The sequence below is a fragment of the Leucopleurus acutus genome, assembly GCF_964270905.1.
Source record: "Leucopleurus acutus genome assembly, chromosome: 13".
In the NCBI taxonomy this organism is placed as follows: Eukaryota; Metazoa; Chordata; class Mammalia; order Artiodactyla; family Delphinidae; genus Leucopleurus; species Leucopleurus acutus.
The window spans coordinates 74,416,871-74,432,299 of NC_139155.1; the positions used below are offsets into that span (position 1 = coordinate 74,416,871).

At 37.6% G+C, this 15,429-nt stretch overlaps 1 protein-coding gene across 2 annotated transcripts in view; it reads right to left on the minus strand.

Moving 5' to 3' along the window:
* The window catches only part of TMEM116 (transmembrane protein 116), a 118,920-nt gene that overhangs the window by 96,146 nt on the left and 7,345 nt on the right, over positions 1-15,429 (minus strand). For both annotated transcript variants that reach the window (XM_082853787.1, XM_082853786.1), the window contains exon 4: positions 13,987-14,118. In XM_082853787.1, coding sequence (XP_082709913.1) covers positions 13,987-14,118 — 132 coding nt within the window. The remainder of the gene's footprint in view (positions 1-13,986; positions 14,119-15,429) is intronic.

A 15,429-nucleotide genomic window follows, 5' to 3' on the forward strand; every position in this document is an offset into this window, starting at 1 on the left:
GTGGGCAAGCACCAGTCCCTCCCACCAGGAAGCCTGCACAAGCCTCTTAGACCAGCTTCACCCACCAGAGGGCAGACACCAAAAGCAAGAGGAACTACAATCTTGCAACCTGCAGAACAGAGGCAGCAAACACAGAAAGTCAGACAAAATGAGACAGCAGAGGAATATGTTCCAGACAAAGGAACAAGATAAAACCCCAGAAGAAAAACTAAGTGAAGTGGAGATAGGAAATCTACCTGAAAAAGAATTCAGAGTAATGACAGTAAAGATGATCCAAGATATCGGAAAAAGAATGGAGGCACAGATGGAGAAGATAGAAGAAATGTTTAACAAAGAGCTACAAGATATACTGAACAGAGTTGAACAATACAATAACTGAAATGAAAAATACAGTAGAAGGAATCAATAGCAGAATAAATGAGTCAAAGGAACAGGTAAGTGAGTTGGAAGACAGAATGGTGGAAACACTGACATGGAACAGACTAAAGAAAAAAGAATGAAAAGAAATGAGGACAGTTTGAGAGACCAACATTAAACACACCAACATCTGCAGTATAGGGGCCCCAGAGAAGATAGAGAGAAAGGGCCTGAGAAAATATTGTAAGAGATAATAGCTGAAAACTTCCCTAACGTGGGAAACGAAACACTCACTCAAGTCCAGGAAGCACAGAGAGTCCCATACAGGATAAACCCAAGGAGGAACATGCTGAGACACACAGTAATCAAACTAACCAAAAATTAAAGAAAAAGAGAAAATATTAAAAGCAACAAGGGAAAAGCAACAAATAACATACAAGGGGATCCCCATAAGGTTATAAGTTGATTTTTCAGCAGAAACTCTGCAGGCCAGAAGGGAGTGGCATGATATATTTAAAGTGATGAAAGAGAAAAACCTACAACCAAGAATACTCTACCCAGCAAGGCTCTCATTCAGATTCAAGGGAGAAGTCAAAAGCTTTACAGACAAGCAAAAGCTAAGAGAATTCAGCACCACCAAAACAGCTTTACAACAAATGCTAAAGGAACTTACCTAGGTGGAAAAGAAAAAGCCACAACTAGAAATAAGAAAACTACAAATGGGAAATCTCACCAGTAAATGGAAACATAAAGTTAGGAAATCATCCATAAACAAAGCCAGCAATCGTGAGAAGAGGAAAGTACAAATGCAGGATATTGGAAATTTATTTGAAATAAAGAGACCAGCAACTTAGAACAATCTTTTATATACATAGACTACTATATCAAAAGCTCCTAGTAAGCTCAAACCAAAAATCTACAATAGATGTACACACTAAAAAGAAAGAGGAATCCAAACACAACATTAAAGATAGTCATCAAGTCACAAGAGAAGAGAACAATAGAGGAAGGGAAGGAAAAAGACCTACAAAAACAAGTCCAAAACAGTTAATGAAATGGCAATAAGAACATACATATTGGTAATTATCTTAAATGTAAGTGGATTAAATGCTCCAACCAAAAGATACAGACTGGCTGAATGGATACAAAAAACAAGACCCGTATACATGTTGTCTACAAGAGGCCCACTTCAGATCCAGGGACACATAGAGACAGAAAGTGAGGGGATAGAAAAAGGTATTCCATGCAAATGGAAAGCAAAAGAAAGGTGGAGTAGCAATACTCATATCAGACAAAATAGACTTTAAAATAAAGACTGTTACAAGAGACAAAGAAGGACACTACATAATGATCAAGGGATCAATCCAAGAAGAAGATATAACAATTGTAAATATATATGCACCCACCAAATGAGCCAAAAAAGGAGAAATTGACACTAACACAATAATAGTGAGGGACTGAAATACCCCACTTACATCAAAGAACATATCATCCACACAGAAAATAAATAAGCTAACACAGGCCTTTAATGACACACTAGACCAGACAGACTTAAATGATATTAATAGAGCATTCCATCCAAAAGCAGCAGAATACACATTCTTTTCAACTGCACATGGAACACTCTCCGGGACAGATCACATGCTAGGCCATAAAGCAAGCCTCAGTAAATTTAAGAAAACTGAAATCATATCAAGCATCTTTTCCAACCACAATGCTATGAGATTAGAAATCAACTAGAAGAAAAAAAAAACTGTAGAAAACACAAACATGTAGAGGCTAAAAATATGCTACTAAACAATCAATGGATCACTGAAAAAATCAAAGAGGAAATAAAAAAAATACCTAGAGGGCTTCCCTGGTGGCGCAGTGGTTGAGAGTCCGCCTGCCGATGCAGGGGATACGGGTTCATGCCCCGGTCCGGGAAGATCCCACATGCCGCGGAGCGGCTGGGCCCGTGAGCCATGGCTGCTGAGCCTGCGCGTCCGGAGCCTGTGCTCCGCAACGGGAGAGGCCACAACAGTGAGAAGCCTGCGTACCGCAAAACAAAAACAAAAACAAAAAAAACCCTAGCGATAAATGAAAATGAAAGCATGATGATCCAAAACCTATGCGATGGAGCCAGCCCTTCTCTGGCTGGAAGCAGCATTTCTCTGGGCGCCAAGGTGAGAGTGGAAGGGTGTTGTGCAGGGAGTGGGGGGCAAGGCACCACGGGTCGGCAGGCAAGGCGCGAGGTTCACGGTGCTGGGCTGGATGTCAAGGATGCATTCCAAGACAGTTCTAAAAATATGTCACCAGCTCCAACCTTATAGTTGACCTAGCCATGGAAAACCTCATTGGAACCTCACGAGATCAGACCATACTGAAACTCTTAAAAACCCTTCCCATCAAAAAGTATCGGGGGGCTTCCCTGGTGACACAGTGTTTGAGAGTCCATCTGCTGATGCAGGGGACACGGGTTCGTGCCCCGGTCCGGGAGGATCCCCTGGGCCCGTGAGCCATGGCTGCTGGGCCTGCGCGTCCGGAGCCTGTGCTCCGCAGTGGGAGGGGCCACAACAGTGAGAGGCCCGCATACCGCAAAAAAAAAAAAAAAAAAAAGTATCAGGAAAGAAAATCAGGAATGATATATACCTACGACTTCAAGAAAGTTCCTGTATAAGCTAACAGTTTAGCAGATCAGCTAGCTTCTTTGATCATCAAGCAGACGTAGTCAACCCAGTAACACAAAAGAGGAAAACGTCTCTATATCAGTGTTTTTCACATTATGCATGTGACCCATTTAGTAGGTCATGAAATCAATTTTGTGAGTCACAATGAACATTTTTAAAAACAAAATAAAAAATATCAGAGTGCTTTGCATGAATCCTTTGCCAGAATTTTACACCTTGCAAGGAATACTAAGGTCAGTTTCAATATGTGGAAAGATATTTGATGGAGGGGTATGAGGAATAGAATGTACATTGATTGCCTAAGAAATGGTTTTTCAATCATTTGTCTGCTGATGTCTTATTTGGTTTTCATAATAACAGGTTGATGTGCAATCTAGTTTATATATTACCATGACTTGCAACTGGATATAAAGTCTGAGATGTTCCACTGAGATGCAGCTGCAAACTGCATTTTTTGGAAAGATGTTATCTAGGCTATAAAAAATATATATATATATATATACATGAATGGCAATTATAGTTAATGGCAAATATTATAACTGCCTCTTTTCAAAATTGCTTTTAAAATGGATCATTTCTTTTTTAAATGAAAGAGGAATAATGACGTGAAATATGCAGAAACATGTTCAAGTTCTACAGCTGGATCTCCAAGTATGAATAGTGACAATATTGAGAAAAATGTTGACTCTAATCTGCAAACATCAACTTCGTTTGAGCCACATTTCAAAAAGAAAAACGTAACTGCAAGACATTATAATGAAGATTATTTAAAATATGGTTTTATCAAAAGTGAAAAACCCTTTGAAAATGACAGTCTTCAGTGTGTTATTTGTAATAATATTCTTGCAAATGAAAGCTTAAAACCTTCAAAATTAAAAAGGTACTTAGAAACACAGCATGCTGAACTTATTGATAAGCCTCTTGAATACTTTCAAAGAAAGAAAATAGATGTAAAGTCATCAACACAATTTCTTAGTTGCTCTACTACTGTTAGTGAGAAAACATTATTATCATCATATTTAGTTGCATATCATGTGGCAAAAGAGAACATGGCTCACACAGATGCTGAAAAAATTATTCTTCCAGCATGTTTGGATATGGTGCATACAATTTTTTACGATAAATCTGCTGATAAATTAAAAACTATTCCTAGTGATAACACAGTATCTCTTCAAATTTGTACGGTTGCCGAACATTTAGAGGCAATGCTTATTACTCAGTTACAGTCGGCAATAGACTTTGCAATCCAGCTTGATGAAATCACAGATACTGGAAGCTGCACAGCACTTTTAGTCTATGTCAGATATGCATGGCAAGGCGATTTTATGGAGGATTTTTTGTGTTGTTTAAACTTAACCTCACACGTAAGTGGATTATATATTTTCACAGAATTAGAAAGGTGCATTGTTGGTCAGTATAAATTAAACTGGAAAAACTTCAAAGGAATTACAAGTGATGGAACAGCAAACATAACTAGAAAACAGAGCAGAGTAATTAAAAAATTGCTACAAGTTACTAGTGCTGCGTGGAGTCACTGTTTTATACATCGTGAAGCGTTAGCGTCCAGAGAGATTCCACAGAAGCTCATGGAAGTACTGAAAAATGCAGTGAAAGTTGTTAACTTTACTAAAGGAAGCTCACTAAATAGCCGAATGCTTGAAACATTTTATTCGGAGATTGGAGCTAATTATACCCACTTACTGTATCATACCAAAGTTCGTTGGTTGTCACAAGGGAAAATACTAAGCAGCGTTTACGAACTCAGGAATGAGATCCATGTTTTTCGCATTGAAAAGAAATCTCATTTGGCAACTATTTTTGAGGATGATATTTGGGTAACGAAACTGCCATATTTAACTGATATTTTTGGAATCTTTAATGAACTACGTTTAAAGCTACAGGGGAAAAACAGTGATATATTCCAACATGCCGAACGTATCCAAGGACTCCAGAAGGCATTATTGTTGTGGCAAGTGAGGCTTAAAAGCAACCGTCCTAGCTACTACATGTTTCCAAGGTTTTTGCAGCACATTGAAGAGAATGTTGTTAATGAAAACATTTTGGAAGAAATAAAACTAGAGATATTGTTGCATCTCACTTCTCTATGTCAAACTTTTAACCATTTATTCCCAGAAGAGAAATTTGAAACATTAAGACAGAATTGTTGCATAAAAGATCCGTTTGCTTTTTGAAACCCAGAATCAATAATTGAGTTAAACTTGGTGCCTGAAGAAGAAAATGAATTATTGCAGCTCAGTTCTTCATATACATTGAAGAATGATTATAAAACACTAAGTTTATCAGCATTTTGGATTAAGATAAAGGAAGACTTCCCTTTGATAAGTCGAAAGAGTATCCTGCTATTATTACCATTCACAACAACTAGTTTGTGTGAACTAGGATTTTCAGTCTTAACCCAGTTAAAAATAAAGGAAAGGAATGGATTAAATGATGCAGCAGATATGCTAGTAGCATTATTCTCCTGTGTTCCAGACTGGAATGAACTTACGAACAGGCAAGCACGCCTACCACGTTAAATAAATCTTTTTTTTTAATTGGAGTATAGTTGCTTTACAGTATTGTGTAAATAAATCTTACCTGGGTTTTTTGTTTTTGCAAAAAAAAAAAAAACCTATGTGACACATCAAAAGCAGTTCTAAGATGGAAGTTTATAGCAATACGATCTTACCTCAGTAAACAAGAAAAATCTCAAATAAACAAGCTAACTTACACCTAAAGCAACTAGAGGAAGAAGAACAAAGAAAACCCAAAGTTAGTAGAAGGAAACAATCCTAAAGAGCAGAGCAGAAATAAATGAAATAGAGATGAAGAAAACAATACAAACGATCAATGAAACTGAAAGCTTGTTCTTTGAAAAGATAAATAAAATTGATAAACTGTTAGCCAGACTCATTAAGAAAAAAAGGGAGAGGGCTCAAATCTATAAAATTAGACATGAGAAAGGAGAAGTTACAATGGACACCACAGAAATGATCCTTTGATCATAAGAGACTACTACAAGCAACTCTATGCCAATAAAATAGACAACCTAGAAGAAATGGACAAATTCTTAGAAAGGTACAATCTCCCAAGACTCAACAGGAAGGTACAGAAAATATGAACAGACCAATCACAAGTACTGAAATTAAAACTGTGATTTAAATACTCCCAACAAACAAAAGTCCAGGACCAGATGGTCTCACAGGCGAATTCTATGAAACATTTAGAGAACAGTTAACACGTATCCTTCTGAAACTATTTTTTAAAATTGCAGAGGAAGGAACACCCCAAACTCATTCTATGAGGCCACCATCACCCTGATACCAAAACCATACTAAGATACCACAAAAAAAGAAAATCGTAGACCAATATCACTGATGAACATAGATGTAACAATCGTCAACTAAGTACTAGCAATCCGAATCCAACAATACAATAAAAGGATCATACACCATGATCAAGTGGGATTTATCCCAGGGATGCAAGGATTTTTCAGTATTCTCAAATCAATCAATGTGATACACCACATTAACAAGTTGAAGAATAAAAAACATATGATCATCTCAATAGATGCAGGAAAAGCTTTTGACAAAATTCAACATCAATTTACGTTAAAAACTCTCCAGAAAGTGGGCATAGAGGGAGCATAACTCAACATAACAAAGGCCATATGTGAAAAACCCAGAGCTAACATCATACACAACAGTGAAAAGCTGAAAGCATTTCCTCTAAGATCAGGAACAAGACAAGGATGTCCACTCTCGCCACTTCTTTCAACATAGTTTTGGAAGTCCTAGTCATGGCAATCAGAGAAGGAAGAGAAAGAAAAGGAATCCAAGTTGGAAAAGAAGAAGTAAAACTGTCACTATTTGCAGATGACATGATACTATACATAGAAAATCCTAAAGATGCTACGAGAAAACTACTAGAACTCATCAATGAATTCAATAAAGTTGCAGGATACAAAATTAATACACAGAAATCTGTTGCATTTCTATACACTAACAGTGAAAGGTCAGAAAGATAAATTAAGGAAACAATCCCATTTACAATCAAATCAAAAAGAATAAAATACCTAGGAATAAACCTACTAAGGAGGCAAAAGACCTGTCTCTGAAAACTATAAGATGCTGATGAAAGAAATCAATGATGACACAAACAGATGGAAAGATATACCATGCTCTTGGACTGGAGGAATCAATATTGTGAAAATGACTATACTACCCATATCAATCTACAGATTCAATGCAATCCCTGTCAAATTACCAATGGCATGTTTTGCAGATCTAGAACAAAAAAAATCTTAAAATTTGTATGGAAACACAAAAGACCCTAAGGAGCCAAAGCAATCTTGAGAAAGAAAAACGGGGCTGGAGGAATCAGGTTCCCTGACTTCAGACTATACTATAAAGCTACAGTAACCAAAATAGTATGGTATTGTACAAAGACAGACTTATAGATCAATGGAACAGAATAGAAAGCCTGGAAATAAACCCACACGCCTATGGTCAATTAATCTATGACAAAGGAGGCAAGAATATACAATGGAGGAAAGATAGTCTCTTCAATAAGTGGTGCTGGGAAAACTGGACAGCTACTGTAAGGGAATGAAATTAGAACATTTTCTAACACCATACACAAAAATAAACTCAAAATGGTTTAAAGACCTAAAGGTAAGACCAGATACTATAAAACTCCTAGAGGAAAACATAGGCAGCACACTTTTTGACATAAATTGCAGCAAAATCTTTTTCAATTCGTCTCCTAGAGTAACGGAAATAAAAACAAAAATAAACAAATGGTGCCTAATTAAACTTAAAATCCTTTCCACAGCAAAGGAAATCATAAAACGAAAAGGCGACACAAAGAATGGGAGAAAATATTTGCAAATGAAGTGACTGACAAGAGATTAACCTCCAAAAGATGTATGCATCTCTATGTTCACTGCAGCACTATTGACAGTAGCCAAGACATGGAAGCAACCTAAATGTCCATTGACAGAGGAATGGATAAAGAAGATGTGGTACATATATACAATGGAATATTACTCAGCCATAAAAAGAATGAAATAATGCCAGCAACATGGATGGACCTAGAGATTATCACACTAAGTGAAATAAGCCAGACAGAGAAAGACAAATATATATCAGTTATATGTGAAATGTAAAAAAAAAAAAAAAAGATACAAATGAACTTATTTGCAAAACAGAAACAGACTCAGAGACTTAGAAAATAAACTTATGATTACCAAAGGGGAAAGATGGGGGGAGAGAAAAATTAGGAGGTTAGGATTAACATATACACACTACTATATATAAAGGGAACTCTACTCAATACTCCGTAATAACCTATATGGGAAAATATTTTTTAATTGGGGTATAGTTGTTTTACAATGTTGTCTTAGTTTCTGCTGTACAACGAAGTAAATCAGCTATATGTATACATATATCCCCTCCCACTTGGACCTCCCTCTCACCCACCCCTATGCCACCCATCTAGGTCTCCACAAGGCACCAAGCTGAGCTCCCTGTGTTATAGAGCAGGTTCCCACTAGCTATCTATTTTACACATGGTAATGTATAAACATCAATCCCAATCTCCCAATTCATCCCACCCCCATTCCCACCTGCCGTGTCCACACATCCACTCTCTACATCCGTCTCTATTCCTGCCCTGCAAATAGGTTCATCTGTACCATTCTTCTAGATTCCACATATATGCATTAACATATGATATTTGTTTTTCTCTTTCTGACTTCACTCTGTATGACAGACAGGAAAAGAATTTGAAAAAGAATAGATATGTGTATATGTATAACTGAATCACTTTGCTGTATACCTGAAACTAACATGACATTGTAAATCACTTATACTCCAATATAAAATTAAAATTTAAAAAAAAGAAAGAAAATGGCTCTACCTGTTTACCTAGGGCTGGTGGAAAACTATACTTAAGCCAGACTTGGAAAGTTTCAGGCTTCAGTGCTATTCAGTTTAAAAAGAGACTTCAGAGACAAGAGAGGTCTCACTGGGTGGTTAGAACCTTAACTCTTAAAAGAGGTTTTGAGGGAGTTCTCTGGTGTCCTAGTGGTTAGGATTCCTGGCTTTCACTGCTGTGGCCCGGATTCAATCCCTGGTCAGGGAACTGAGATCCCGCAAGCCGTGTGGCACAGCAAAAAAAAAACAAAACAAAGAGGTGTTGAACTATATACAATGCAGTTCTGGTTTGATATTGACCAAGATTTCCTAATCTCTGATTCAGTGTACTTTCTACTATTTCTTTTCTAATGGATTGTACAGCTGGAGCATATTTTATCTTCTCATCGGCTCTCCTGGGCCTGTTAGCTTTTGGTAAATGATTGATTTCTTCTGTTCCAGTTCAGTGAAGTGGCATAAGGGTGCTGTGGCTGTATTGAGTTAATTCTCTCTGACCAGCTCTGGCTTTCCTATAACTAGCCAAACATCTGGAACAGAACATCTAGGCAATTTCTGACCAATTTTGGGAGGAGGCACTAATGCCTCGACAGATCAGCACAGTCAACCTATCTTGTCAAGGGAAGTTTCTGCCTTATCAAACATATTTCTCCATAGGAAAGTATCAAAAATGAGGTTCTGAAACCTTGCCAAGTGGAGAGATAAACTGAATCCACTTTCAGGACTGGGAAGAAGCAACTCTTGGTATAGGATACAAGATTAACATACAGAAATCTGTTGCATTTCTTTACACTAACAATGAAGTATCGGGAATTCCCTGGCAGTCCAGTGGTTAGGACTCTGCACTTTCACTGCTGAGGGCCTGTGTTCAATCCCTGGTTGGGGAACTAAGATGCCAGAAGCAACACGTGGACATAAATAAATAAATAAATAAGTAAATAAAGTGTTCATCTGTTTTAAAAAAAAGCAATGACGTATCAGAAAGAGAAAGTAAGAAAACAATCCCGTTTAAAGTCACATCAAAAAAAATAATAAAATACTTAGGAATAAACCTGACCAAGGAGGTGAAAGACCTATATACTGAGAATTATAAAACACTGATAAAGGAAATTGAAGATGATTCACAGAAATAGAAAGATATCCCATGTGCTTCGATTGGAAGAACTAATATGTTCAAATGGCCATACTACCCAAAGCAATCTACAGATTTAATGCAATCCCTATCAAATTACCCATGACATTTTTTACAGAACAACAACAAATAATCCTAAAATTTCTATAGAACCACAGGAGACCCAGAATTGCCAAAGGAATCCTGAGGAAAAAGAACAAAGCTGGAGGCATAACCCTTCCAGACTTCAGAAAATACTACAAAGCTATAGCAAACAAACAGTGTGGTAGTGGCACAAAAACAGATGTATGGATCAATGGAACAGAATAGAGAGCCCAGAAATAAACCAACACACCTACAGTCAATTAATCTTCAACAAAGGAGGCAAAAATATACAATGCAGTGTATAATTCAGCCCGTGGTGTTGGGAAAGCTAGACAGCCCACATGTAAATCAGTGAAGTCAAAACACTCCCTTACCCCCTACACAAAAATAAACTCAAAATGTCTTAAAGACTGAAATATCAGATATGACACTTTAAAACTCCTAGAAGAGAACATAGGCAAAACATTCTCTGACATAAATCGTAACAATGTTTTCTTAGGTCAGTCTCCCAAGGCAAAAAAAATAAAAACAAAAAAATAAACAAATGGGACCTAATCAAACTTAAAACCTTTTGCACAGCAAAGGAAACCATAAACATAATGAAAATACAACCCACAGAATGGGAGAAAATATTTGCAAATGATGCGACTGACAAGGGATTAATCCAAAATATACAAACAGCTCATAGAACTCAAAAGCAAAATACCAAATAACTCATTCAAAAAATGGGCAGAAGACCTAAATAGACATTTCTCCAAAGAAGACACACAGATGGCCAACAGGCACATGGAAATGTGCTCAACACTGCTAATTATTAGAGAAAAGCAAATCAAAACTACAATGAGGTACCACCTCACACAGATCAGAATGGCCATCATTAAAAAGTCAACAAATAACAAATACTGGAGAGGGTATGGAGAAAAGTGAACCCTCCTACACTGTTGGTGGGAATATACACTGGTGCAGCCACTATGGAAAACAGTATGGTGGTTCCTTAAAAAACTAAAAACAGAGTTGCCATATCATCCAGCAATCCCACTCCTGGGCATATATCTGGACAAAACTCTAATTTAAAAATATACATGCAGGGCTTCCCTGGTGGCACAGTGGTTGAGAGTCTGCCTGCCAATGCAGGGGACACGAGTTCGTGCCCCGGTCCAGGAAGATCCCACATGCCACAGAGTGGCTGGGCCCGTGAGCCATGGGCGCTAAGCCTGCACGTCTGGAGCCTGTGCTCCACAACAGGAGAGGCCACAACAGTGAGAGGCCCATGTACCGCAAAAAAAAAAAAAAAATATATATATATATATATACATGCACCCAAATGTTCACAGCAACACTATTTACAATAGCCAAGACATGGAAGCAACCTAAATATCCATTGACAGATGAATGGATAAAGAAGATGTGGTATATATACACAATGGAATACTACTCAGTCATAAAAAAGAATAAAATAATGCCATTGGCAGCAACGTGGATAGACATAGAGATTATCTTACTAAATGAAGTAAGTCAGAAGGAGAAAAACAAATACCATATGATACCAAATTTGTGTGGAATCTAAAATGACACAAATGAACTTATTTATGAAAGAGAAATAGACTCACACACATAGAAAACAAATTTATGGCTACCAAAGGGGAAAGGGGGTGGGGGAGGGATAAATTAGGAGTTTGGGAATAGAAGATACAAACTACTGTATATAAAATAGATAAACAACAAGGTCCTACTATATAGCACAGGGAAGTATATTCAATATCCTGTAATAAACCATAATGGAAAAGAATATGAAAAAGAATAGGTATATACATGTATAACTGAATCACTTTGCTGTACAGCAGAAATTAACACAACACTGTCAATCAACTATACTTCAATTTTTAAAAAAGAGAGAACATTGGACAACAACAACAAAAAAGAAAAAAGCCACATAAAATAGTATTTTTTTCCCTCCAAACTGGCAGAATTAATCAGGAGGAAATGCAACGGGGAATATTAAAAGTTTTACTTTAATCTGGAAGAAACTGGACATTTTTTTCTTTTCTAAAGAATAATTTAGACATTCATTAAGAATTATTTATATAGTATATTCTCCTGAATCTGCCAAGTTAACCCTGAATATCAAAAGGCTGAAGTTTTTTAGCATAATCTCAGTCCCTGAGCTTTATTTATGACATCTGTACTAAGCACCTGTGATTTAAAAAACACTTGATATTACAATAATAACACAATGAATCCTGGCCTAATAAACATCACATAGGTGGTTAAAAAATACACTTTATAGGGTTTCCCTGGTGGCGCAGTGGTTGAGAGTCCGCCTGCTGATGCAGGGGACACAGGTTCGTGCCCTGGTCTGGGAAGATCCCACATGCCGCGGAGCGGCTGGGCCCGTGAGCCATGGCCACTGAGCCTGCACGTCCAGAGCCTGTGCTCTGCAACAGGAGAGGCCACAACAGTGAGAGGCCCACGTACCGCGAAAAAAAAAAAAAAGAATCTGCCTGCCAATGCAGGGGACACGGGTTTGAGCCCTGGTCCGGGAAGATCCCACATGCCACGGAGCAACTAAGCCCATGTGCCACAACTACTGAGCCTGCATACCACAACTACTGAAGCCCGTGCGCCTAGAGCCTGTCTCCGCAACAAGAGAAGCCATAGCAATGAGAAGCCTGCACACCGCAACGAAGAGTAGCCCCCACTCGACACAGCTAGAGAAATCTTGCGCGCAGCAACAAAGACCCAATGCCAAAATAAATAAATAAATAATTTAAAAAAACCCACACACGGGGGCTTCCCTGGTGGCGCACTGGTTGAGAATCTGCCTGCCAATGCAGGAGAAACGGGTTCGAGCCCTGGTCTGGGAAGATCCCACATGCCGTGGAGCAACTAGGCCCGTGAGCCACAACTACTGAGCCTGCGCGTCTGGAGCTTGTGCTCCGCAACAAGAAAGGCCATGACAGTGAGAGGCCCGCACACCACAATGAAGAGTGGCCCCCGCTCGTTGCAACTAGAGAAAACCCACGCACAGAAGCAAAGACCCAACACAGCCAAAAATAAATAAATTAATTAATTAAAAAACAAAACCCACACACGTGTTTAAAAAAATAAATAAATTTATAAGATAGGTAACATATTAGTACATGGATTTCATACCACTAACTACATATTAGTATTTTCCTACTACATTGAAACAAATTTCTCCTCTAGTAACAAATCCCAGAGGAAGCATCCAGCAGTGAGTACAGACTGCATATTAACCTCTACTTTTTTCACATCCCAAGTCTCAGAAACATTATATACTGATGGTACTATGTGGGTGAATCCATTGATAAAATCTATGAAAGATATATAACTCATATATAATCATATGTAGTATTTCCAAAAGTTAATGTTTATTAATGTAATAAAAAACATGCAATAATCTCAAAAGATGTAGAACTATATTCCATTACATGGAAATATGGTCACACTATGTTGAATAATAAAAGCAGATTACCAAAAGTATTAATGTGTTATTTGTTCTAAAATGCATATACCTAAAGAGAAGAAGACTGGAAATATATAATATACATAAAATATTAAAGAATGATTATATCTGGGTGATTTTAATTATCTTTCTGCTTCTCTGAATTTCCCAAATTTTCTGTAATAAATAAGTAGTTTTTTAATGGGGAAAAACAATAAAAGCTATGTTTCAAAGTGTAACAATAAACAAAAGGGTCCTGCTTCCCAGGATGGATTATCTTTGCTTCTTATTTAAATAAGCGTGTGCCTTTCGTACAAGGTACTATGACAATCTAGTAGCACTCACCTGTCCAACTGCTTGCAAGTTATAGCAGACGATGTCCTTATTGGCTGCTGAAGTTCCATAGAGAAGTGCCTCAATGAGCCAGTATATCCCCAGGAGGAGGTCAGAGAAGCTCAGATAAACGAGTGGCCTTATCTGTAAAGGAATAGAATTCATAATTTCAAAAATGATATAGACAGGAGAATGTAACAATTAATTACTTTTATGTTTTACCCTTCTAGTAGAAATCTGGGCATAATTTTTCTGGGGCCTCTGCTATTGGTTGACTGGGGAATATAAAGGAATACTCCAGGTAGGAAGTAATCTGTAATCACAACTATCCCAACTGTTCTGGAACCAGACTATTCATGGAAGTATTAGCATTGGAAATTCTTCCTCAAGGAAAGAGTGAAAAGATGAGAAATTCTGTGATGGAGACATACCACAAATGGGAAATTTTAAGTGCTCTAGCTGCACAGTCAACATCTTCTAACAATAAGAAATGAGGGGCTTCCCTGGTGGCGCAGTGGTTGAGAGTCCACCTGCCGATGCAGGGGACACGGGTTCGTGCCCCAGTCTGGGAAGATCCCACATGCCGCGGAGCAGCTAGGCCCGTGAGCCATGGCCGCTGAGCCTGCGCATCCGGAGCCTGTGCTCTGCAGTGGGAGAGGCCACAACAGTGAGAGGCCCGCGTACCGCAAAAAAAAAAAAAAGAAAAGAAAAGAAATGAGATTATCACCTGAGTGTTTTAGGATATGGTTGAGAACTCAAAGAAAATGAAAACAGGGTTTTTTTTAATCTTCATAGAGTTTAATTTGCATTTTTCTTTTTTTCTTTATTGAAGTATAATTGCCAAATAAAACTGCAAGATAAAGTATATGTGATGATTTGATGTACATATACATTGTGAAAGGATTTCCCTCAAGTTAATGAACACATCTATCACCTCACATATTTACCTTTTTGCATATGTGTGTGAGAACATGTACGTTCTATTCTCTGAGAAAATTTCAATTGTACAATAGTGTTATCAACTATTATCACCATGTTATGTACTAGATCCTAAGACCTTATTCATTTTACAGGTTTTCATATCAATGAAAGTCAAGGTGGAGAAAAATATCAGCATGAATTGTATATGTTGTCTTTCAATTTCTATCTACATTGCTGAAGTCTGTCTTTCTCATTTTCTAGTATCCTTCTCCTTTTGGCCTCCCCAATCCCACTTTCCTGAAAATAGTTTTGGCCCCTCTGTAGAGAAAATTATAATATGTTTATTGAAAGATACCAAAGATCTAAGGTGAAGAAATATACCATGCTCATGGACTGTAAGATCCAATGTTATGAAAATGTCAGTTCTCCTTAAAGTGATACACAGATTAAATGCAATCTCAATTATGTATCAACATATCTTCTTGTGGAATTTGACAAAGTTGGCTCTAAATCTGATATTGAAATACAAAATAT